At 35.3% G+C, this 25,822-nt stretch overlaps 1 protein-coding gene across 1 annotated transcript in view; it reads left to right on the top strand.

The window, feature by feature from the left end:
* The window catches only part of COL3A1 (collagen, type III, alpha 1), a 38,133-nt gene extending 14,470 nt beyond the window's left edge, over positions 1-23,663 (top strand). Inside the window, exons 8-51 of the mRNA XM_011936476.1 lie at positions 403-456; positions 1,118-1,171; positions 1,324-1,377; positions 2,016-2,069; positions 2,498-2,542; positions 2,680-2,733; positions 3,193-3,237; positions 3,913-3,966; positions 4,383-4,481; positions 5,020-5,064; positions 5,216-5,314; positions 5,516-5,569; positions 5,698-5,805; positions 6,021-6,074; positions 6,665-6,763; positions 7,098-7,151; positions 7,332-7,430; positions 8,014-8,067; positions 8,185-8,238; positions 8,549-8,602; positions 9,109-9,162; positions 9,481-9,525; positions 10,091-10,189; positions 10,276-10,383; positions 10,655-10,708; positions 12,247-12,300; positions 12,386-12,439; positions 13,151-13,204; positions 13,805-13,912; positions 14,250-14,303; positions 14,555-14,608; positions 14,801-14,962; positions 15,076-15,183; positions 16,149-16,256; positions 16,992-17,045; positions 17,131-17,238; positions 17,723-17,776; positions 18,237-18,344; positions 18,621-18,674; positions 18,760-18,867; positions 19,653-19,950; positions 20,912-21,099; positions 21,560-21,802; positions 22,541-23,663. Coding sequence (XP_011791866.1) covers positions 403-456; positions 1,118-1,171; positions 1,324-1,377; positions 2,016-2,069; positions 2,498-2,542; positions 2,680-2,733; positions 3,193-3,237; positions 3,913-3,966; positions 4,383-4,481; positions 5,020-5,064; positions 5,216-5,314; positions 5,516-5,569; positions 5,698-5,805; positions 6,021-6,074; positions 6,665-6,763; positions 7,098-7,151; positions 7,332-7,430; positions 8,014-8,067; positions 8,185-8,238; positions 8,549-8,602; positions 9,109-9,162; positions 9,481-9,525; positions 10,091-10,189; positions 10,276-10,383; positions 10,655-10,708; positions 12,247-12,300; positions 12,386-12,439; positions 13,151-13,204; positions 13,805-13,912; positions 14,250-14,303; positions 14,555-14,608; positions 14,801-14,962; positions 15,076-15,183; positions 16,149-16,256; positions 16,992-17,045; positions 17,131-17,238; positions 17,723-17,776; positions 18,237-18,344; positions 18,621-18,674; positions 18,760-18,867; positions 19,653-19,950; positions 20,912-21,099; positions 21,560-21,802; positions 22,541-22,687 — 3,765 coding nt within the window. The 3' untranslated portion in view covers positions 22,688-23,663. The remainder of the gene's footprint in view (positions 1-402; positions 457-1,117; positions 1,172-1,323; positions 1,378-2,015; positions 2,070-2,497; positions 2,543-2,679; positions 2,734-3,192; positions 3,238-3,912; positions 3,967-4,382; positions 4,482-5,019; positions 5,065-5,215; positions 5,315-5,515; positions 5,570-5,697; positions 5,806-6,020; positions 6,075-6,664; positions 6,764-7,097; positions 7,152-7,331; positions 7,431-8,013; positions 8,068-8,184; positions 8,239-8,548; positions 8,603-9,108; positions 9,163-9,480; positions 9,526-10,090; positions 10,190-10,275; positions 10,384-10,654; positions 10,709-12,246; positions 12,301-12,385; positions 12,440-13,150; positions 13,205-13,804; positions 13,913-14,249; positions 14,304-14,554; positions 14,609-14,800; positions 14,963-15,075; positions 15,184-16,148; positions 16,257-16,991; positions 17,046-17,130; positions 17,239-17,722; positions 17,777-18,236; positions 18,345-18,620; positions 18,675-18,759; positions 18,868-19,652; positions 19,951-20,911; positions 21,100-21,559; positions 21,803-22,540) is intronic.
* The last annotated feature ends 2,159 nt before the right edge of the window (positions 23,664-25,822 follow it).

The following is a 25,822-nucleotide window of genomic DNA, read 5'->3' as shown; positions in this document are numbered from 1 at the left end:
CTTAGACAGTAGAAATAAACATAATCTAAGAGAGTCCTTTAGAAGGATATGCTCTGTAAATAAGCAGGTAAAATAATTATTTAAATACAATATTTCATGAAATTTAGAAATACATTTATATTTAGATATATTTAATATTCCAAAACATGTAGAAATACATTTGAATTTATAAATACACATGTGTAATATAAAATGCAGATATATGATGTTTTTAATTTTTATTAACAGTAAGTTGATGTAATAGAGGTATAATATTAACTCAGAAAGTATCATTTTCATTATGAGAAACATTAAAAGTATTTTCTAAAAGGAGGTTCCTTCCAGGAATACGTACACTGTATAATAATAAATTGTAACAGAAAAACTTACAAATCTATTCATTTTTTATTTCCTTATTTTCAGGGCCCTCCAGGACCTCCCGGTGCTATGGGTCCATCTGGTCCTGCTGGAAAAGATGTAAGTTTTTAAAAATTAAATAAGAATACAGCAAAATTTAACTTGGGGTATTCTAAACAGTATATGCTTTATGTCAGAATCCCAGAAGAAAAGAATGTTATTCAAAATATTGTTATCTTAACAACATTTTAGCTAATACTAATCTTTGAGTAGTTATACAGTATTTGCATACCTATACATATATTTATCATTTGTCAAATTCTAAAATAAAATCCCTAAAGTGCTTTTTGACTGCTGAGAAGACTCATCCATTGAATATATCATTTAACTGGAGGGGAAGTAAGTGTCTTTGCCTGCCTCTTGTAATGATGAAATTGATACCACTATTTAATGAACTTGAGAACTTATGGACACCTTCAATTCAATGACATTCTTTCTTTCCCTTTTAATCTCCAATGACAAATTCTTTTCACTGGGTTGAGGAAGGGTTATATTATTGCAGTGATTAGAAGCACCTGCATTATCTCTTTATAAGCTTATATCAAAGTGGGAAAGGTCTTCCTCATGCCTTCTACCCAGAAAGCTGATCTCAACTATACATTTTGTGTGACCATTTTAATGAGTCCTTCGTGAGAAAAATGCAAAGTAATCATTTTGCTTATTGTCTACAATGTATTTTGTCAAACATGAGCACTTAGGTATTCTTTATTTCTCTACCTAGGGAGAATCAGGTAGACCCGGACGACCTGGAGAGCGAGGATTGCCTGGACCTCCAGTAAGTCTTCAGCATCTAATAAATTAATTGGAGCAACCTTTGCTTGAAAACTATTATTCAATTGAATTAAACTTAAAAACAGAAAGTGTTTTACTACTAGGTTGTGATTCTATTTGAAGGTTCATTAATATTTTTTAATTCATTATTTTTAGGGTATCAAAGGTCCAGCTGGGATACCTGGATTCCCTGGTATGAAAGGACACAGAGTAAGTAGAGTTTCTAAGTTGTTTACAAGGTATTGCACTGGGCTATATTTACTTGACTAACTAATTTTACTGGACAATTATGTGCCCAAAAAGATGATTCTGTCAATGAATTAATTTGAAATTTTTAAGTCTACCAAGTTTATTTGTTGACCAAAGTAGCCATTTTTTGCAAAATAAAGGAGTTGATTTCTAGTGTATAAAATACTCTTGAAAAATATTTTCTTACTACCACTATCAGAAAAATAAAAACATTTTATGAATTATGTTTTTATTGACTTAATATGATTTATAGATTGAGTTGTACAACTTTATTCTATGCAAAACATTTCATACATTCAACCAACTGTGCCTATAACTTATTAACTTAATTATAATAAAATCTATGAAACTCATGTTTGCTACTCTATAGTTAAGGCAACTTTCTTATCAGACCACATTGCACTTTCTAGTTAGTTCATATTTTCCTGCTGTAAAATCGGTATGAAATATCTTCAACCTCTTTAAACAAGTTTTAAATTATTTAAGTTAATTTTGCAAGTAGTGTTATAAAGACCAATTAGAAAAATTCAATGTAAACTTTATCAATCATTCTAGATGAACAGATTTTAATAATTTAGCTATTTTTATACATTTCCTAGGGCTTCGATGGACGAAATGGAGAAAAGGGTGAAACAGGTGCTCCTGGATTAAAGGTAAATCACAACAAAATCACGTTTTCATAAGTAAATTCATTAAATATTAAAGCTACATTTAAGATTCATATTGTGAGGCTTAACTTGTTTGCTGAAATTTACCTGAACTTTACCTATTAGGTATGAATAATGGTAACTAATTGAGATATTCTATTAATGCTTCCATGAAAACTGATAACTTGAAGAGTCTAGATTAGAAATAGTTGAGCATCTTAGTATAATTTATCAATTACTTCTCTTTAGTTTTTAAGTTTTTAAATACAGAAATTGAGATTTCTGGTAAATAAAATACTAACAGACAATTAATATTGTTAAAATGTATATCTTTTTCTAGGCTCCATAAGCTTTTCCATAATATTCTGTATTTAAAAATCAATAATATTTTCTTCCTCTTGTATAAAATAATAACATATTTTATATGTATCTAGGGTGAAAATGGTCTTCCAGGTGAAAATGGAGCTCCTGGACCCATGGTAATTATGTTTCTTATGCATAATTTTCAGTTTTATTATTAACCGCATTGTTACCTAAAACTGGCTTTGCTCCCACCTCAACTGTTCTTACATATGTCAGGATTAGAGTAAGACCATATTTCAATTTTACTCTCTAGGGTCCAAGAGGGGCTCCTGGTGAGAGAGGACGGCCAGGACTTCCTGGAGCTGCGGTGAGTATTGTTACTAACATTGCACAATTACAACCCAAAATGACAGATTAGTGTCTCAGTAAAGTTTCAGGCTGCAAAAATATGTCAGAAAAAAGACCCTCCTACAAAATTATACTTGATACTGTGATAACGTTTTGGCTATAGTTAAAAGGAAATGAATAAATGTTTTACAATTATCGCTATTGAGAATTTTTGTGTTAACTGTTCATATGCAATTAGAGCCATTACATCTGCATTCAGTCCTGAAAACACAGATTCCAATCCTTCTACATTTGATTATTGCTGTATATATCAGAATTGTCTTTACAATATATTGACTTTGAAATATATAATTAGTAAGCAGATTTTAATGTACTTGAAGAAAACTCAACTCACTTGAGTCAGAATTTTAGTCAAAATATTACTCATGACCAGCCATTCAGAATTAAATAGATATTTAATGTAAACTTCTCTTTTTAGGGTGCTCGGGGTAATGACGGTGCTCGAGGCAGTGATGGTCAACCAGTAAGTAACTTTCTATCTCTTATTTGTTGTAAGGTAATGAGAAATTATGGATTGTGGATTATTTAATATTATATATATATACACACACTCAGGTATATACATATATGTATATGTATATATCTAACACACACATTAGCATCTCTGTTGACCGTTTTTACAATTTAAAAAGTGAAAAAATATCATAGCCCCAATACTCAATATTATATATATGCATGTGATTAAAACTGACACTGAGCCCATAAGCAAAATCTAGGTTCTGACACTCATTCTGCTTGACCAACTGCTAACATTTAATGGTGCTCTCAATGTTAGTTAATATCTTATATAAGACGTGGCACTTTAAAGAACCCTACAAAATGGATAAAATAGATGTTACCTCCATGTTGTAAAATTGAATACAAAAGCTCAGGGAAAAGTAACCTGCACTAAGACACGGAATTCACGGCAAAGTAGGGAGAAACCAAGAATTTCTAGTTTTAGATTTCACTCTCTTGTTATTTTACCACATTGTTTCTCCACATAATATTCATAAAGTATGAATATCTTTTTTATCTGCGTAAATATCTTCTTTTCTTTATATGTGCTTACTTATTTACTAGTATTCCAGCTTTTGTTTATTTGAAAAGGAGTTTAAACAGGAGTTTAAACTTTTGAAATTGTATTTAATTTTTTTAGGGCCCTCCTGGTCCTCCTGGAACTGCCGGATTCCCTGGATCCCCTGGTGCTAAGGTAAATATGAGTTTCTACAGGAAGGTATAAAAATATCTTGGAGACAAGAGAAAACCACTAGATTGTTTCTTGCAACTGATTTTTTAAATCAGTCAAATGGATAGCTTTTATCTGTATATGTCTTTAAAGCCCTATTCTTGATTCTAAAAGAAGTGTAGTCCCTAGCATTGAACTATTGATATTTCTTCTGATGCCTTCTTTTTTTCCCCAGACTCTTTTCAGGAAGCTGATAACACAATCACACACATAGTTACATTTTTCTCTGCCTGTATGACGATAGATTCCTTGCTTTACCTGCAGTATAGAGTCCTACTATTCCAACCTTTGGGAGATGTGTTTAAACAGGATTGAAGAGTGAAGTGGCTAAGTGAGTAGAAGTGGTGAGAGGAACTCACTACATAAGGTTTTACCATTAGGGTGAAGTTGGACCTGCAGGGTCTCCTGGTTCAAATGGTGCCCCCGGACAAAGAGGAGAACCTGGACCTCAGGGACATGCTGGTGCTCAAGGTCCTCCTGTAAGTATCATGGTTGAGAGGGAGAGTGCTGCTACAGTTACTCCATGAAAGCATGTGCTTCAGTATGGCTATCAGTGAAAATTACTTTGAAAAAGTTGTTGCTTAGTGCTCTAAAATGATCCTCCTGCGACACATGCTGATTTGATTAGTAGTAAAAATGATAGTTTTTGACTGTTGCACTATTCCAGAATTCACGATTTTTTATGTTTATATAAAAGAAGATAGAATAGTTTTCTGATGCTTTTAAGAATGTGCCCCACGCTAATCACAATCATAAAAATTCAGAGAACCAAATTCAAAATCTCTTCTATTTATGTATCATTTAATAATTTATACCAAGTACATATTATCTCTAATCTATTTAGATAATGATGAATCTTTTGACTACATTTCATATGTTGTGTTATAGTTGGAGGATTCACTTAATCTCTACAAAGCATAACACTCATCAATACATTAATTTTCACACAAACAACTTCAAATATATACAAACTATTTGCATTACTATTAATACATTAACTGTTTTTTGTATACTTAGGGCCCTCCTGGGAGTAGTGGTAGTCCTGGTGGTAAAGGCGAAATGGTAAGCTGTCCCCACTCCTCACCCTTATCTCATCCACACATTACTGGCTTCTTTTGCATTTTGCATGACAATAGATTTGTGATATTTGACTGAGATATTCATAAAAGAACGTTCAAGTTTGGCTAATGTAGTGTCTTTGGTTTGTTTTTAGGGTCCCGCTGGCATTCCTGGAGCTCCTGGACTGATGGGAGCCCGCGGTCCTCCAGGACCACCCGGTGCTAATGGTGCTCCTGGACTGCGAGGTGGTGCAGTAAGTTGCCTTGATTTTTCTCTGTTGACTGAAAGGTATAGTTTAATTCCATCAACAAAAATTAATAGCAAAATTTTGCTCCTGTTCAGTTGAATTTATATTGACTTCACTCTTGTCTTATAACTGAATTATGTGTTGCTGGTGATGATTTTGTTAGTCAAATACTTCCTGTTTTTCAACCAAGACTCTGTTTTACTTTAGGGTGAGCCTGGTAAGAATGGTGCCAAAGGAGAGCCAGGACCACGTGGTGAACGCGTAAGTATTACTGCAACAGATCTGGTTATTTCTTGAAAAAATGCAACCTAATTAGAAAGTAAACAGATAAAAACTTCGAACTAAATTCAGTCATAATTTCTTATTTTACCATCTTTTTTTATTTTCAGGGCGAGGCTGGTATTCCAGGTGTTCCAGGAGCTAAAGGGGAAGATGGCAAGGATGGATCACCTGGAGAACCTGGCGCGAATGGGCTTCCAGGAGCTGCAGGAGAAAGGGTACGTTTTCCTTGGGACATCTAAAAGAAAAACAGCATCACTGTCATCTAAATAAAACTACCTTCAGGGTAAGACAGCCAATTTTTCTTAAGTTGAATGTTCAGTGAAAAATATTGTTTAAAGCACTTTATGACATAAAAATGTTTGCCACTCAAGAATTATGAAAAAGAATTGTAATCCTTTGGACTGAAATATTTGTCTTTCATTATTTTCAGGGTGCCCCTGGGTTCCGAGGACCTGCTGGACCAAACGGCATCCCAGGAGAAAAGGTACATAACTTTAGTTTCTATGTTCCTAAATGCTAGCACCACAAATAGGTAGTTCTTCCATATAATTTCCCATTCATGAAAACCTAAATATCTGAAAAACATATACTGGAGTTAAAAAAATTCCTAATGTAATGCATCCTCTGTTCAGCCACTTTCTTGGCTTTGTAACTAAAGCCACTTACTTACCCTCTGTGTTAATCCTTTACTTATCTGTTAATTGGAAATCATTTATCTGAGCATCATTGCAAGAGTACAATGAACTAAAATGCCTGAAAAGTCTTTGAAAACTCTAAAGTGAAATGCAAATATGATTTCATATCATTAAGATATTTGATTTTAGATGCACATAAATATATTTTTAAGCATACTAAATACTGTTGTTTTAAGCATGTGACATTCACACATTTGCTTCAAAATTTTTTCAATACGGCAATCCAAGCTAAGATAACTGATTTGACATATAAATTTTTCAGCAACATGCGAACCTTTTTTAAAAGTTCAAATGATGTTCTCTATTTGTAACCAAAATATTGTTGATATCTAGGTTAGTGAAGGCTATTTTTTTTTTTTTTATTTCTTTCACTACTTAGGGTCCCGCTGGAGAGCGTGGTGCTCCAGGCCCTGCAGGGCCCAGAGGAGCGGCTGGAGAACCTGGCAGAGATGGTGTCCCTGGAGGTCCAGGAATGAGGGTACAGAGAAACATTTGTTTGAATGACACTTTAATTTAGACAGAAGAAAGGCAAGACAAATGAAGACAGATCAAAAGCAACTGAAATCAATCAGATTACATATTTTGTAGGGCCCCAAACAAAACAAAATTCTTTTAAGTAAACTTAAGCCATGATAGTTCAAGGAGAAGAAAACATAGAACACTTGCCTTAGATACTTTATAGACAGGAAAAAAGATGTGCAAATCTGAGGCTTCACATGTAAGTGAAAATATCAGAATTGTACAAATAGTATATGTTGTAATTTTTTATTATTTCATTTAAAATCACCTAACAACTGACTTCTTTGCTTCAGGGCATGCCCGGAAGTCCAGGAGGACCAGGAAGTGATGGGAAACCAGGGCCTCCCGTATGTACATTTTAAAATCTCGTTTTAAAAGGCCAGTTAAAATGGAATGTATATGTTGGCCTATCCTTGATTGTGTGTGTGTGTGTGTGTGTATATACACACACCCACACATACTATATATAGAGTATGTTTTAATCTTATCTTTATCAAACCTTTATTAATGTAATTTTTTCTTATTAGGGAAGTCAAGGAGAAAGCGGTCGACCAGGTCCTCCTGGGCCATCTGGTCCCCGAGGTCAGCCCGGTGTCATGGGTTTCCCCGGTCCTAAAGGAAATGATGTGAGTTCCTTCATTAATTTCTTCAATAAATACTTGACTGGAAGGTTTTTATTTTCCATATGGAGTATAGAAGTGGTCAAAACTCAGTCTCCTCTTCAAAGCATGGAGGAGTATAGGAAAATCAAATTGCATGTAGGAAGGGAGCTAAATATATAATTGGTTATGGTTGTATGTGTGTGTATGGAGCAGGCAGATAAAACATATGAGACAGGCCGGGTGCACTGACTCACGCCTGTAATCCCAGCACTTTGGGAGGCTGAGGCAGGCAGATCACCTGAGGTCAGGAGTTCAAGACCAGCCTCGTCAACATGGTGAGGCTGTTTTAGTCTCCACTAAAAATACAAAAATTAGCCAGGCATGGTGGCATATGCCTGTAATCCCAGCTACCCAGGAGGCTAAGGCAAGAGAATCGCTGGAACCCGGGGGGCAGAGGCTACAGTGAGCCAAGATTGCACCACTGCACTCCAGCCTGGGCGACAGAGCAAGACTCCATCTCAAAAATATGTATATATATATATGAGACAATAATATGATTAGTTATTGCCCTTTGAGAATTAGTAAATACTGACCACTTCTTCTTTAGGGTGCTCCTGGTAAGAATGGAGAACGAGGTGGCCCTGGAGGACCTGGCCCTCAGGTATGTAGCTTTCAACAATTTATTTCTAGCCTTCTAATAGATGCATTCATCTCCAACCTTGTGACTTCTCTCTGTAATATGTATTATTTCTACTTCCCTAACTGTTCTTGTTTTTAGGGTCCTCCTGGAAAGAATGGTGAAACTGGACCTCAGGGACCCCCAGGGCCTACTGTAAGTTCACTCACATAAAATTGGAGATGAAAACAGGGTGGAGGTGGGGCAGGAAGAATGCTTCAAAAATTACATAACCTCTGACACTATGTTATTATAGTTTACCAAAGCAATGATGCAACTTGCTGACCTAGTTATCTAGCTAGATGTTAGCACTGAGTTTAGAGTGTACATGTGTGCTTTGGGTGCAGGTCCTCCCCTTTCTTCACATCACTACTTTCATAATTAAGCAACAGGCCTGTTGAAATGGATACTGTAGACTAAATATAAAAGGATGTTTATAACAGAGTGTATCATTATACTTTTCTAGGGGCCTGGTGGTGACAAAGGAGACACAGGACCCCCTGGTCCACAGGGATTACAAGTAAGAACTTGTTATTTAAATGTCATGGCATATCTGACCATCAAATTTTTGTGTCCCTAACAGATTATAATTTATCTGAAGCTTAACTTGTGAGTCTCTTTCATCTGGAAATAAAATGTCAGGCAATGTTAATAGATAGGCATATCTTCCATGTCCATTCCAGAGCACATTAATAAGTTATTTAAAAGAATTAATGACACTCAAATAATTCTATTTGCTTACACTTATTTTTATTATAATATAAATCCATATAGCCAAGTCTGTCCTACCATGCTTGCCAATAAATTTGTATGTGTAGCAATTGAAAGAACAAAGAGAGATGAACATGGATTTGTAAGATATGATTATCACATATGTGTCACTGGATTTTGAGTGGCACAATATTTCTACCCCTAAAAGACCACTGAAACTTTTTTCAAATATCTTGCAGAAACGTGTACATGTGAGAAGCTTTTCTATAAGCCATGTTTGAGGTAATTACCTGATACAACTATGATTCTTTCTAGGGCTTGCCTGGTACAGGTGGTCCTCCAGGAGAAAATGGAAAACCTGGGGAACCAGTAAGTTATGTTTTATTTTTCAAAACTCAGAAACAAAAAGAATATATAATAATTGTTTGTCAACGATTAACTTTTTAATTTTCTTATGTCATGATATTTGAGATCTAACATTTAGTTTTGAAATATTATCAAAACAAAGACAAATTATTTAAAAGATAACTATTATATAGAGTTTGAATTTTATCATAAGATAGAGAGTTCATAATTTCAAGATTAGAAAAATTATACAGTATGCCAACATGACAAATGTGTATTTTGCTTATATTTACATAAAACGCATTCTGATATCGACCTAATCATATAATGCAAATCTCCCAGGGTCCAAAGGGTGATGCCGGTTCACCTGGAGCTCCAGGAGGCAAGGTAGTATTTCAATTCATTCTCTACCTTCTTCAGCATGTTATAGAGCAATTGATTAGTAGTATATTTTTAGTATATCAAGTGAAAATACACTTTCTTTAAAAGAGTATCATTGCAAAGGTTTGGTAAGTACACTTAGAGAAACTCAAGACATTTTCAGTACATTAAATTTGCTTTCATCTGGAAGGTCCAATTCTCTGACATTCATAATCACTACAGAATCAAATATGAGCTTAAAATTTCAAATAGAAAAATATTGCCAATATGTTGATTCTATGTAGGAAAACTGTTTTGGTAAAAGAACTTTAAAATATTGCCCTTATAAATAAAATAGTAAGTATTTCAATGACAGCTCACACTTAAGCAGACTAAGTATCCAAGTTTTCTTCTGGACACTCTCTTAAGCTTCCAGTTCCCACCCAGCTGTTCAACTATTTATAAGGATACAAATTTCCAGGTTGTTCACAATATGATAACCTAGTGGCCTGATTCAAAATGATGCAAGTTAAGGTGTTTTGTTTTTAGCTTTGGGTTGTCTAATATGGTTATTTACATATTTTTATCACAGGGTGATGCTGGTGCCCCTGGTGAACGTGGACCTCCTGGATTGGCAGGGGCCCCAGGACTTAGAGGTGGAGCTGGTCCCCCTGGTCCCGAAGGAGGAAAGGTGACTCCACAGAATTCCATTCACCTAGGTTTAAAAAGTACATTTGATTTCCTTCTGATCATTTATTATTTCTCACTTATTTTCAGGGTGCTGCTGGTCCTCCTGGGCCACCTGGTGCTGCTGGTACTCCTGGTCTGCAAGGAATGCCCGGAGAAAGAGGAGGCCCTGGAAGTCCTGGTCCAAAGGGTGACAAGGTATTGACTTGTTTTCTCTTAATTGTTTCATAAATCAGTCATTGCAGGTTTTGGAAAAAAAAAAAAGCAACACTCCTGGAAAGTAATCAACTGTATTTTCAAAATTAATGTTATCATTTTATAGTAAGTGAAATTTAAGATGGATTCCTAGAGCCACAATGAATTAGAACACCCAATATATATCCCAACAAATCCTGAGGGTTACTCCTCTTCTTGGCCAATTTTCACTGAAGATACTTTGAATCTGATGACATTGGCTTTTATTTGACAGGGTGAACCAGGCGGTCCAGGTGCTGATGGTGTCCCAGGGAAAGATGGTCCAAGGGTAAGTATTCCCAGTGAGGAGAAGCAGGCCTTACCTATATGTCATATGGGACAGTCCTGCACTTCAACTTTTATTTTTTCCAAAAACTACTCAAGATAAATTACATAGTTTACCACCTTTTGAGCATCAAAAAGACCCAAATGACTTGATTTATAATTAAATTCCTGGTCTATATCTATGGCTACTTGATAGGTCTACAGTGACCAAAGAATGAAAAAACCTCAAAAGTATGATAAAGGTCACAAACTAGCATTTGTGAGTCACTAAGATCTGAGATAATCACTGAAATTTAAGATAATCAATGCTGCTCATTAAGAAACTAAAAGTCATCACAATTCAATATAGCAAGTACTCCTAATTAATAGACTTTATATTCAAAAATTGTAATCCTTTGGTGCATTCTCACTATGGAATAGTATTTAGCAACAAAAAGGCATGAACAATTGATGCTGTACACACAGCAAATTACAAAAACCTCAAGGACAACATACTCAGTGAAGAAAATTCAGTCTCCAAGGGATACATATTGCATGATTCCATTCCTATAATATTTGCAAAATAACATCCTTTTAGAGATGTAGAACAGATTAGTGGCTGCTAGGAGTTAGGAATGAGAAAGAGAGAGATGGATGTGGCTATGGAAGCATGACACAGGGAGTCTTATGGTGATTGCACATTTGAGTATCTTGATTGTGGTGGTAGTCAGGCATATCTACAAATGGGATAAAATTCTATAGAGCTACATACACACACACATAAATGAGTGCATGTATCGCTGGTGAAATCTGAACAAGCTCTATGGATGGTATCAATGTCAATTTCCTAGTTTTGATATTATACTATAGTTGTGTAAGATGTTAACATTAGGGGAGGCTGGCAGAAAGGTGCACAGAATTTCTGGTATATTCCTTCACAACATTCTGTGAATCTATAATTCAAACTAAAAGTCAGAAACAAAACAGAAAACATCTTCTAAATATGATTATAAGTAAGTCATTTAATACATTTATATAATACTTGCCTTAGAGAAATTCATAAATGCTTCACTTTTGACAGATTAAGTAGACAAGCCATCATTCAAGTAAAAAAAAGTGCTCAATACTTCACTTTTGTAATATAGGTAAAACAACTATTTGAAAATTTCAAGTTGAAAAATTTAATATGTACAATGATACTTTGAGAAAACATTTAAATTATCAAGCAATTTAATACAGAAATGTACTTTAATTTAAAAAGACATTACTGTAAGATCTTACATGACATCCTATTCATCTTCTACAATGGAGATAAAGATAAATGAATCAATAAACCACTGCTGAATCCTATTTTCTCCCAGAGTTATCCCCAAAGAGTCTTGTGTTTACTGAGCTCTGCAGTATTTACACATTGAGTAAAAAGCACAGCATTCAAGCCATAAAAAATTTAAAAAGTATGTTATCTAGTTTATTAAGTATCTATGTCTATATACTTTCTGTTTGATTAATGCAGAAAATGATATTTGCATCTTCAAAATTAAAAAATAGTTTTATTTCCTCTAGGGTCCTACTGGTCCTATTGGTCCTCCTGGCCCAGCTGGCCAGCCTGGAGATAAGGTAACACTTAATACTATCTGGAAATGAAAAGAAAATGTCTCTGTCTTTTGGATGCAAGACAGTGACATGGTTTCTGTTTTTCCAGGGTGAAGGTGGTGCCCCTGGACTTCCAGGTATAGCTGGACCTCGTGGTGGCCCTGTAAGTGTTAAAGACATTCGCAACATACTTTTTAACCCCACACAGACAGCAGCTACTTATGCTTCCCTTTTTAGCAATTCTGCCCCCAGTTCCCTGAGCCTCAATTTGGAGACACTATCTTCAGGAACCATATAGCATGCAAGGGAATGTTAAATTTCTTAAATCTAACATTCACAAGAGACCATTTTAAATCAGGATTTCTTTCCAAAATAACTTCGGAAAAAATACATGAATTGCACAAGTAGTATATGTTTGTAATTCGGTATTTCTTAAGCCTATAGAATCTTTGCCTGAGACTCCTTCTGAATTTAAAATTCTTGACCTTTAGGATTTAAGACACTGGAAAGATATTTAGCAAATGTTTTGAAAAAATAAATCATTTAGTTAATTTTTCAGTTAAGGCTCTACCATATATTGAAATACATAAATAAATAAATAAATGTGTTAAATACTTTAAAATTCTCAAACTATTTTTCTTGCAAATAATATCACAGTGGGAGACAGAAGGAATCAATGGTTCTGGTATTTTCTACTCCTAATTTTATTGAGAAGTGGCAAAGTCTTCAGAAGTTTGCTGGCTACTCTGCACATTTCCTGCTTAAAGGAAAGAAAAGATAAGATGATAAGATGACATTTCCTGCCTAAAGGAGATGACACACACTTCCCGTGGGATATCTTCACTGTGACTAAGGAGGATATTTTTCTCTTCAGGGTGAGAGAGGTGAACCTGGCCCTCCAGGACCTGCTGGCTTCCCTGGTGCTCCTGTAAGTGTGAATATTTACACAGACATGTTCCATAGCCCAGGATCTCTATCATGCCGAAAAATTACAGAAGTATAGTCAAGTTTGGGTTCTAGTCTCATTTTAGCTGCTCATTCCCTATAGGATTATTGTACCCCTATTTTGTTTTACTTTACCCATATTGTTGCTCTTTAAAAGATGGAAATAAAAACACCTGTCCTGCCTTTATGACTAGGTGATGAACTAAAGCAGCACCATAGATTTAAATGCATTCTGAATTTTTGTAAGTTCTTCCATTATAAGATGGTACTAATTAAAATTTTCTCTTAAACCCAGTCTTTCTCAAAGAAATTTACTGGTGGTGATTTTCAAATGTTTAATCCTTAGAGAGACTTCCTCCATCCCTAATGGCAAATAATGTACAGTTTATGCTTTCTTGGTCATGTTCTTTGATCATGAAAATATTCTGATTGGCTTTGTTTTGTCATGTCTTCAGAGAGCCTTGTTTTTAAATTTTATTTCAACTCCTTACATCTGAAGAATTCTATATTCTGAAGAGAAATAATAATAATCCAAGTATATCATAAAGAGTGTCAGCTGAGAGATTGTTGTTGTTCCATGTAGGGACAGAATGGTGAGCCTGGTGGTAAAGGAGAAAGAGGGGCTCCGGGTGAGAAAGGTGAAGGAGGCCCTCCTGGAGTTGCAGGACCCCCTGGAGGTTCTGGACCTGCTGTAAGTTCTCTCCTCTTTCTCTATCTATCATCTATCTATCTATTAATCTATCTATCTCTCCCTCTCTCTCTCCCTCTCCCCCCTCTCTAAGTGCTAAGTGTTCTAATGGAAAAACATGAAGGTTTATCAGTAATTTAATATTTTATACTGAGATAATATGTCATAGTGGCAAGAGTATAATCTTTATATGAATATAGTTGAAGTATCAATCTCAGCACCAGCAGTCTAAAAGTTATTTTAACCTCTTCATAGAGTTCCTGGTTTTCAAAGGCTTAATGCTTTTCCCAAATTTTGATTTTGGCACTATTCTTACATACCTTCCTTCCATTTCATATAGGGTCCTCCTGGTCCTCAAGGTGTCAAAGGTGAACGTGGCAGTCCTGGTGGACCCGTAAGTATTGATCCTCTTAACTATTATTGAAAAGTATTCATATCAACCTGTATAAAAGCTGCACTTGAGACACTAGATCCATAAAGAGAATGTAAAAAATGTAATCTCTCATTCATACATGAGTAATGTGTAAATTCCAAGGGGAAAAAGCAAACCATAAATGACTTTCAGGTACAATGTATCTCATACCACACATTATACTTTTTGTTTGTTCTACTTTTGAAATTCAAAAATATATTACCATTTCACAGGGTGCTGCTGGTTTCCCTGGTGCTCGTGGTCTTCCTGGTCCTCCTGGTAATAATGTAAGTAATTGTTAAAGTATTTTCTCATCATACACTTCAGAAAGAGCATTCATATATGTATAGGATGAGAAACTTACACATTGCTACTTATTTCTCTAGAAAGTCTCAAATAAAATTATTTGAAGTAAGAAAGGAAAGAAAAAAATGCACTTTTTTATTACAAATATTCAAATTTCAAACAATTCTTTGTAGGGTAACCCAGGACCCCCAGGTCCCGGCGGTTCTCCAGGCAAGGATGGTCCCCCAGGTCCTGCGGGTAACACAGGTGCTCCTGGCAGCCCTGGAGTGTCTGGACCAAAAGGTGATGCTGGCCAACCAGGAGAGAAGGGATCACCTGGTGCCCAGGGGCCCCCAGTAAGTAACTTCATTTTTGTAAGTTGATTGTACTATTTTGGTTTTTATCACAAATTGGTTAGAGAAAAAGATTGTCACATAAAGATGAGCTAAGTCTTCATTATCTGTATTAGGGAGCTCCAGGCCCACTTGGAATTGCTGGGATTACTGGAGCACGGGGTCTTGCAGGACCACCAGGCATGCCAGGTCCTAGGGGAAGCCCTGGCCCTCAGGGTGTCAAGGTGAGTATAGTCATTTTCCACTACACTCTTGCTTCCTTTGGTAGCCTTCAGAAGTCACTTAACCATATGAAGGATGAAAAGTTTTTCTGTCATTGGAGTAAATTAGCCAGGAGATTTTTTTTTATATTTTTAGATTTTTAAAAGCATATATTTTAATAAATGGCTCCAGAACACAAAACGGGGCATATCAAAGACCAACCTTGAATATAAACACAAATAAATTAACATAACAAAAACAACATTACCATCTGAAACACCTCTTTTAGGAAACTTGTGAATGTTTTTCAATTTGTTGACTGTCAGTTTTGAAGGGGGAAATAGTGTTAGCTTATAGACCTAGGAAAGTCTTTCACTGATGCTAGTTATCCATCCATTCAAGTCATCTTGCACTCCTGACTCTCTTTCACTAGTATTATATTCCTATAACATTCTCGTGCTTGGCATCTAAAACACTCATTTGGTAAACAGGGTAATAAAATTGCATTTTTATTAGGGCTCGTATTATAACACTTTAAGTACTTCTTTCAACAAAATGTTATGTACTATTGTCAAATATTTAAATGTATCCAATTGATATGACATTTCTAGTAAGTGTATATTCTTCAGATAGAGACAAGTAACCTAATTTTAAGGGTCACCATAAACCTCTAGTTTCATGATGGCTCATTATTATGTTTTTCTTATAATAATCATGTCTATGTATTCATCTCAGATTAGAATGTACGGTATTCTGAATTAGATAATCAATGTGACTATTCAGCCCTTTGCCATCCAGAGTCACTGAGCAAGTTAGAAAATGCAACAAGCTTGCTCCCCCAAACTTTTTCCCATAACAGGCATAGTTTTAATTTTAAAATTCAATAAAAATTAAATAAGATTTTTACCTGAAAAGAAAGATATCTGATAACACCATTTTAATTGATTTCTTAAGTTAAACAAAATATTTTTCATTCCTTTGTATACAGGGTGAAAGTGGGAAACCAGGAGCTAATGGTCTCAATGGAGAACGTGGTCCCCCTGGACCCCAAGGTCTTCCTGGTCTGGCTGGTACAGCTGGTGAACCTGGAAGAGATGTGAGTAGCAGTTCTTATTCAACCAGCCAGATAGAATTGGATAATTTATTTAAGCAAAGGTGAAATTGAGCCTTAATGTCTAAGAGTGTAAATATGGCCACATAGCAAAGTTCTTCTCTCTCTAATAAATTCTTTCATTACAACTTAGAATAGACTTAAAAGCTCTTGCTCATTAATATTTAGTCAATGAATAATCATTAGTGGAGAAAATATTATCTCTAACTAAATTAGGATAAAAGTTAGTGGGGAGAACCACAATTCACATGTTTTCTGAGTGAAAATATTCTGCAGTTATGTGTGATTAGTCTTATTATTTTTAAAGAATTTAAAATTAATATTATTTATAATTAACAAACCATAATTGTATAAATTTATAAGGCACAATGTGATGTTTTAATATATGTATACAATGTGGAATGATTAAAGCAAACTAAACTGTAGATTTCCATTAATAGTTTAGATCACTATTTCTTAAACTTTTATTTATTAGAGGTCTGTAAAGACTCTTTTTGGATATTATTTTTCTAGCCACCTCTCCTCCATGAATATACTAACTATCTGCTTGGATATTGTGACCCTTTGAAGGGCTACCCCCCATTGTAATATCTAAGATTTCTTATCCCCAAGAACCATTTTCACCCCCTTGAGAATTATATTGCCCTGTTGAGAATGCATGATTAAATGGCATTTGGAAGGTTTCAAGAAACTTTATTTCCTTTCTCATTTTTTAATCAGGGAAACCCTGGATCAGATGGTCTTCCAGGCCGAGATGGATCTCCTGGTGGCAAGGTATAATAAACGCACGTGCAATAGATTTCCGTAATTAAAATAAGTGATCATCATGTTTATTTTGGACCTGTGAATTTGTTCACAGGGTGATCGTGGTGAAAACGGCTCTCCTGGTGCCCCTGGCACTCCTGGTCATCCAGGCCCACCTGGTCCTGTCGGTCCAGCTGGAAAGAGTGGTGACAGAGGAGAAAGTGTGAGTTCCCAGAAGCAGCATCTCTCTCGTTTGTCCGTTTCCTTCAATAAAGACATTTGTAGGTGGAAGATAAAATGTCAGATCTGCCAACCAAAATATCCATTATCATTTCTTTTACAGTTTTAATGCTAGTTGTTCCTTAGACAAATGTGTTAGTAAAGAAATACCAGAAGTACCTGGCAGTAGTCAATAAAGAATTCATTACTGAAACCCGAAATCGTATTAATCAGACCAGCTATCTATTTGCTGGGTAAATGCAAGGCCGAATTAAGAGGGCTCTTGCCCAGCTTTTCTGTTTAGATCCCCTGATAAAGCTGTAAACAGGGCTTTAGCACTTTGAAGGCAAAAACAATATTAACTTCCAATAATTGCATGCATACTATAATTCTATTATAATGAAATTATTTACTTTTGAAAACAAAATTGTGTCAACACATAAAACTAATTCCGTGTATGTTTGCTCCATTGAATGTTTTCATCTTAGGGCCCTGCCGGCCCTGCTGGTGCTCCCGGTCCTGCTGGCTCCCGAGGTGCTCCTGTAAGTTTTTTCATTTTTTTGTTTTATTTTGTTTGGTTCTTTTATTTAACTCATTCTACAGTGTAGGAAATATTTTATTTTCCAGCATATTCAGGAAAAAAACATACATTTGTTCTATCGGTAGATACAGATGATAGATAGATAGATAGATAGATAGATAGATGATAGATAGAACAAATATAAACTTTCCTTTAGTGATGATGATATGGAAAGCAGTTCAGGATCTAAAAGTTCTTTGGAGCCAATGATAGAAACACCAGTTGTTAGGGATCTATGCCATTATCAGTCCAAAATTAAAGCAACCACAAAAGCCATCTTATTTCATATCTGAAGTGTCTGTTGATGGGGGATTTTTTAGCTGATAGAAAGCCATAAAATAGACTTAATTATTATAAATTCTATTTTATTTTTCCAATATGTATGTGTGTATATGACTTCAATTCAAAATATGTTTTTAAAGGGTCCTCAAGGCCCACGTGGTGACAAAGGTGAAACAGGTGAACGTGGAGCTAATGGCATTAAAGGACATCGAGGATTCCCTGGTAATCCAGGTGCCCCAGGTTCTCCAGTAAGTGCATTCATTCTGTTGGAAAATTCCTCCAATGTACACAAATTTTATAGATTAAGAGAAGAAAGCTTTCCATCTCTAAAAATATGTACTAGAAGAGATGAGAAATGGATTTGAGAGCTAATTTGAAACAACAATCAGTATGAAACAATGGGAAGATTAAAGAAAGAAAAAATATTTCATCATGATCCCCATATTTCTTGATCTGATCTTAAATGTACAATTTCCCAGTGCTTTTTAAGGCCTTCACTCATATGCACACTTCTTTCCTTCCAGGGCCCTGCTGGTCAGCAGGGTGCAATCGGTAGTCCAGGACCTGCAGGCCCCAGAGTAAGTAGCACAGAAAGATATTAGTTTCACATGTCTGCACTTCAGAAAGATATTCTGGCATTGTGATGTCGTGATACTTTCTTAGGGACCTGTTGGACCCAGTGGACCTCCTGGCAAAGATGGAACCAGTGGACATCCAGGTCCCATTGGACCACCAGGGCCTCGAGGTAACAGAGGTGAAAGAGGATCTGAGGTAAGACATCACTTATATGTATGTGCATTTAATTTTCTATAATCTTCCAGTTTTCAGAACCACTGCACTATCTTTAAATTGAAATAGTGAGTGAGATGCAATGCAACCACTCAATTTAGAAAATGAACCATGACTTTAAGACATTCTCCATCACATTAAAAATGTTTCTACCATACTATAACAGGAGAAAAAATATCTTTTTAAAAATTTGATCAGGTATCCATGGTATCAGAATAATGACATCTGCCCAATTAACCAAACAAGCCCTGTCTGCATTGCTATCACACTAGAGATCTCAGAATTACAACATTCATAATTATCAGCGTTTATGTAGTGCATTTTATTTCTCAAACAGCTTCCATGGTTACTATTTTGTTAATGATACTATCATTCCTAATACTTTGTATTCCATGCCTTTGGGGTAAATGAAATAAAAACTATTATCCCAACAAATTACACTCCCCTCTGTCGTGTCAGTATTAGAATTGTAGCTCATAGGCGTTTGCTTACATCATTCATCCAGAAGGAAGAATGATAGAGAAAACGTGTGCTCTGACACTACTGATTCTTACATAGTGGAACAATACCTTTCTTGATAATGAATTGAAGTTATTATATATCAGTGATCCCGTGACCCTAAAAGCACCCAAATAAATCTTTAGTAAAATAATTATGATGGCACAATGAATGAATTATTTTTAAGACATTTTCTTGAACTGGCAATGCATTCTTAGAGTGGCGCCCAAACATGCATACCTCAATGATCCATGTTTTACTCATTCTAGGGCTCCCCAGGCCACCCAGGGCAACCAGGCCCTCCTGGACCTCCTGGTGCCCCTGGTCCTTGCTGTGGGGGTGTTGGAGCCGCTGCCATTGCTGGGGTCGGAGGTGAAAAAGCTGGCGGTTTTGCCCCATATTATGGAGATGAACCAATGGATTTCAGAATCAACACCGATGAGATTATGACTTCACTCAAGTCTGTTAACAGTCAAATAGAAAGCCTCATTAGTCCTGATGGTTCTCGTAAAAACCCTGCTAGAAACTGCAGAGACCTGAAATTCTGCCATCCTGAACTCAAGAGTGGTATGTTTGGGAGTCTTTCACCTTCATGGCAACAGGATTACAGAGAAAGTTGTTTAGATTAGAATGAGAACGAAAAAACATCCACTTTCAATGGAAAGCTGAAATAGTACTCCAAGAAAGTTAACTGAATTGAAACTGCTTCATATAAAAGAGTAAACTTTGCAGATGTAAAATATAATATAACTTCAGGACATGCCAAATATAGAAAAATATAAAGACAGTTTTATAGAAGTTGTAGTATAAATCATAAGTTTTTTGAGCATAAAGTAATATATGTCTTTTTTTATCAGGATTAAATATATATCATTTGATATAGGCAATTATAATCTGATTATTATACTATTTACTTATTGCAATGAATCTAATTATTAAAATTTTCAAATTAAACACATGAAACATTTCAGAATACTATATAAAATTAAGTAGAATATTGTAATAGTTTAAGGTTTTGCATATATTGGGTTAAATATTTCTGAAAAGCCAAATTATTTCAACTTTTCAAATATCTTGACATGGAACACTGCCTTTGCTAGGAGTCATTTCTAGAAATTACTTAAAATAGGAGACAAGCATCAATCATAGGGACTTCAGCTTTAGAACTATTGGAATAAATCTGGGTTAGACAACCAGCTTCTATTATTAAGCAAGATTACATATAATCATCTTTTTTAAAAAAAGGAGAGACTTTTGCAAATATTATACAGCCATCAAAACACATTAGCTTAGTGTATCATCCAGATTAGAAACCAAGATGTTGCATTTTATTTCAGTGCTTTCTATAGTCATAGCTAACTCTTTTACCTCAGCAATTTCAATCCAAAAGTTTCTCTATCATTCTATACATAAAATGCAGTCACGTTAGCAGTCAACATTATGAATGCCTTTACAGGTAAACAAACAAAATCACTTTATTACTGGATTTTATAACCAATTCCCATTCTTCTTTTTTGTGACTATTTAGGAGAATATTGGGTTGACCCCAACCAAGGATGCAAATTGGATGCCATCAAGGTATTCTGTAATATGGAAACTGGGGAAACATGCATAAGTGCCAGTCCTTTGAATGTTCCACGGAAACACTGGTGGACAGATTCTGGTGCTGAGAAGAAACACGTTTGGTTTGGAGAGTCCATGGATGGTGGTTTTCAGGTAAGAAAGGATATACCTTTTTTTAAATAAGTCATCCCTATATCCTTTGTATTCTTCCTATATGTTCATCACAAGCAAAGTTATTAGGTTGGTACAAACATAATTGCAGTTTTTGCCATTGAAAGTGATGCAAAACACGCAATTATGTTTGCACCAGCCTAATAATTAATAACCAGAAGAGCTCAAATGATTTTATGTATCCAGGTGACTATACTTTTATAACTTTATTTTCAATAAAAGCTCAGTTAGATTAAATTATTTTTGTATGCAGATACCTTTCTTTCACATCTTAAGACCTTTTTTACTCTGTCATGCAATAAAAATATGTTCCCACATAAAATATTCATACATAAAATTCATAAACAGCCCATATTACAATATGCATACACATACTACACGAATCCCTTGCATGCAGTTGCAACTAAAATGTTTGATCCGCTTTATTTGTTCCCTATTACAGTTTAGCTATGGCAATCCTGAACTTCCTGAAGATGTCCTTGATGTGCAGCTGGCATTCCTTCGACTTCTCTCCAGCCGAGCTTCCCAGAACATCACATATCACTGCAAAAATAGCATTGCGTACATGGATCAGGCCAGTGGAAATGTAAAGAAGGCCCTGAAGCTGATGGGGTCAAATGAAGGTGAATTCAAGGCTGAAGGAAATAGCAAATTCACCTACACAGTTCTGGAGGATGGTTGCACGGTAAGAAACATTTTTCTCAACATAAGTCATAATGCAGTCAGCATTTTAGTTTAATCATGCAAATTATTTTGAATAAAAGAAATAAAATTAATAGGATGAAATAAAGATAGCATTTGATATGAATTACATACATTGCATCTACTGATTCATTGCAGGGAGTGTTAAATGCAACAAAAAGTGAATGGATCTTAGCCTCCAGATGAAAACCAGTTGAAATAAAAGCATTTAAAATTTAAATCCATAATGCAAACTTTATCAGATAATTGGGATAGTCTGTATGTTTTGAATAATATCCGTCACATTAACTCAATCTGAAATATCTGCTTTTTAAAATTTTAAAGGTTAACTTCAAATCTCTCCTTTGTTACTGTTATTTGTGAACAAAGGGAAAACTCACTTCTAATATTGGCAGAGTTCACTGTGAGAGACCTATCCTCTTTTTAATAAACCAATTATAAACCTGTTAACAATGGCTGGAACCAGGCCTCCTGAAGATGCACTGGACTATAGCAATTGCCCTACTGCGTTCACTAAGAATCCCTGCGAAGCATTTGTTTAAGAATATTGTTTATCAATTAAGAAGATTACAGCTTTGAAGTGGAGCAGGTCTCATATATATGAATAACATGGCACAATGAAAGCTCCTTTAGAGTAAAAAGGTGTTTTTTAACTTGATCAGTCAGAGTTGTTTAAGTAATTGTAATGTCATGATCACTTGCATTTTGTCCTTTTTTACAGAAACACACTGGGGAATGGAGCAAAACAGTCTTTGAATATCGAACACGCAAGGCTGTGAGACTACCTTTTGTGGATATTGCACCCTATGACATTGGTGGTTCTGATCAAGAATTTGGTGTGGACGTTGGCCCTGTTTGCTTTTTATAAACCAAACTCTATCTGAAATCCCAACAAAAAAATTTTAACTCCATACGTGTTCCTCTTGTTCTAATCTTGTCAACCAGTACAAGTGACCAACAAAATTCCAGTTATTTATTTCCAAAATGTTTGGAAAGAGTATAATTTGACAAAGAAAACTGATACTTCCTTTTTTTTTTTTTTTTTTTTTGCTGTTCCACCAAAGTACAATTCAAATGCTTTTTGTTTTATTTTTTTACCAATTCCAATTTCAAAATGTCTCAATGGTGCTATAATAAATAAACTTCAACACTCTTAACGATAACAACACTGTGTTACATTCTTTGAATCCTAGCCCATCTGCAGAGCAATGACTATGCTCACCAGTAAAAGATAACCTTTCTTTCTGAAATGGTCAAATATGAAATTAGGAAAGCCCTCCCTATTTTAACTACCTCAACTGATCAGAAACACAGATTGTATTCTATGAGTCCCAGAAGAGGAAAAAATTTTATAAGTTGATAAAACTTATAAACTTCATTGATTAATCTCCTGGAAGATTGGTTTAAAAAGAAGAGTGTAGTGCAAGAATTTAAAGAAATATTTTTAAAGCCACAATTATTTTAATCTTGGATATCAACTGCTTTTAAAGGTGCTTCTCTTTTTTCTTGTCATTGCTGGTCAAGATTACTAATATTTGGGAAGGTTTTAAAGACGCATGTTATGGTGCTAATGTACTTTCACTTTTAAACTCTAGATCAGAATTGTTGACTTGCATTCAGAGCATAAATGCACATAATCTGTACATGTCTCCTGTCAGAAAGTTTAATTGGCATGCCACGGAGGATTCTCCCCTTCGTCCTGTAAAGGTCAACAATAAAAACCAAATTATGGGGCTGCTTTTGTCACACTAGCATAGAGGATGTGTTGAAATTTGTAAGCTTGTATGTGGTTGTTCTTTTTTTTTCCTTACAGACACCCATAATAAAATATCATATTAAAATTCTCTTGTTTTTTTGTCACTTTTCAAAGATTTAAAAAATGCATGTATACACTAAGGAACTCCAGTAATCTTGAAAAAGTAGATTTAATTCTAACTCTATAGATTAATAATGTGATAACTTTTAAGAATATAAAATAACATATGTTCAGAATAGAGATACGCTCAGTGAGGAATCCTGCTGATTTTTAGATCATATCTACTGGAACCCCCGTGGATCATACTGAATGCTGAGGGCATTCTGTCTGAAAGGATCAGTCCCTGGAAATGGTAACATATTAAATCAAGGTGTCCCCAAAGTGGAATAATAAGGGAGGAAGATGTTTGATAGTTGATCAGAAAGTAATTGTAATATGGGTCTGGTGAAACACACTGATATGAAGAAAACTTGACAAGTACCACACGATCTCACTTCTCTGTGGAATCTAAAAGAGTTGAATTCATTGATGTAGAATAGAATGGTGGTTACCAAGGGCTGAAGGTGGGGTGGGTTTGGGAGATTTTAATCTATGGATACATAATTACTGTAAGATGGAAGTAATAAGTTCAAGAGATCTATTGTAAAACATGGTGACCACACTTGAATATTGAATATTATACTTGATAATATAACAATGCTTTATAGTTTTGAAAATTGCTAAGAGAGTAAGTGTTCTCACCACAAGAACCTGAGGTACTGCCTATATACTGCCTATATACGTATATGTATCTCTGTCTCTCTACATATATACACACACATACATATATGTATACACACACACATATATATAACATATATATATATAGAGAGAGAGAGAGAGAGAGAACTCAAATCAATAGTATGATAATAAACTAGATACTTGGAATTTTATTTTAGACCAAGAAAGATATCTGGAACACAATGTTCTGCCTCCTGTATTTGTAACTTAATATATCATGGAGAGTACATTATATATAGCTCTAACTTATTGTGTGTTATTGATCCCAATACTCAGTTTAATGAACATCTACAGTTAAAATTACTTGTTTGCCTATTTGGTTATTTATTTGCTATCAAGCCTCTAAAGCCTTATCTCACTGCGGGGAATTTACAGTTAAATGAGTCTTGGTTGAGGTTAGAGGCCATAGACAGTTGCTTTTCTAACCTCTCTTGAGTTAGGGTGTAGGCAAGTGGCCATGTGACCTGAGCTTGTCAAATTAGAGACACACACCTGAAGGTTTCAATCTGGGGATAGTTGTGTTCATTTCATATTACTGCTATAGCAAGTTACCATAAATTTAGTGACTTAAAACCACACAGATTTTTTGTCTTACATTTCTGAACATCAAAAGTCTAAACTGAGTCTTGCTGGACTAAAATCCAAGTGTCAAACAAGGTTGTCTTCCTTTCTAGAGACACTAGGGAGAAACTGTGTGTTCCTTTTTCCAGCTTCTAGAGGCTGCCCAGCTTCCTTGGTTCACGAGCCAATTCCAACATCAAAGCCAGAAATATTTGGTCAAGTCTTTCTCATGTTGTCTCATTCTGACATTGACTCTTCTGTCTTCCTATTTCACTTATAAGGAACAAAATTTCTGCACTGGGCCCAGTTGGATAATCCAAGACACTCTCCCCATTTCAAGGTCAGTTGGTAAGCAACCTTAATGCCTGCTGCAACCTTAATTACTCCTTGCCTTGTCAAAACAGGTAATATATTTACTGGTTCTGGGAATTAGGGTATGAACACATTTGAGGGAGCATTATTCCACCTACCAAACAAGAGTGATGTAAAGAAGTAAAAAGAATTAAAAATCCAGTTTGGTGGTGATCACAGCTCCAGTTGGGGCAGCATATCAAATCTTTTGCCAGATATCAAAAGAAGCAAGACCAACAGTGCCAGAAATGGCATCCAGTGTCTTATGTTTATGATGGCTTTGCCAGGTTGCTTTTAGGGTATGATTTTGAAGATGGCTCTGAATGTCAGCATTCACTTCATTTTTGTTGATTTTATGCACCTGGATTGTATAGCTTTCTCTGAATTCCTCTGAATTTCAGATAAAAATCCATAAATTACATTTTTACTTCAGTCAGCTAAAGCTGGTTTAGATTGTTTACAACTAAGAAGCCTGAGTAGGCCAGCAATTGGTAACAGCAGGGCTGGCAGGAAGCAAAAATGCAAGCAAATGGAAAGACTCTGAGATCAAATGTT

Source organism: Colobus angolensis, unplaced genomic scaffold (genome assembly GCF_000951035.1).
Source record: "Colobus angolensis palliatus isolate OR3802 unplaced genomic scaffold, Cang.pa_1.0 Scaffold153, whole genome shotgun sequence".
NCBI classification, from domain to species: Eukaryota; Metazoa; Chordata; class Mammalia; order Primates; family Cercopithecidae; genus Colobus; species Colobus angolensis.
The sequence above is the reverse complement of the archived record's forward strand: the minus strand, read 5'-3'. Positions and strand labels throughout refer to the sequence as shown.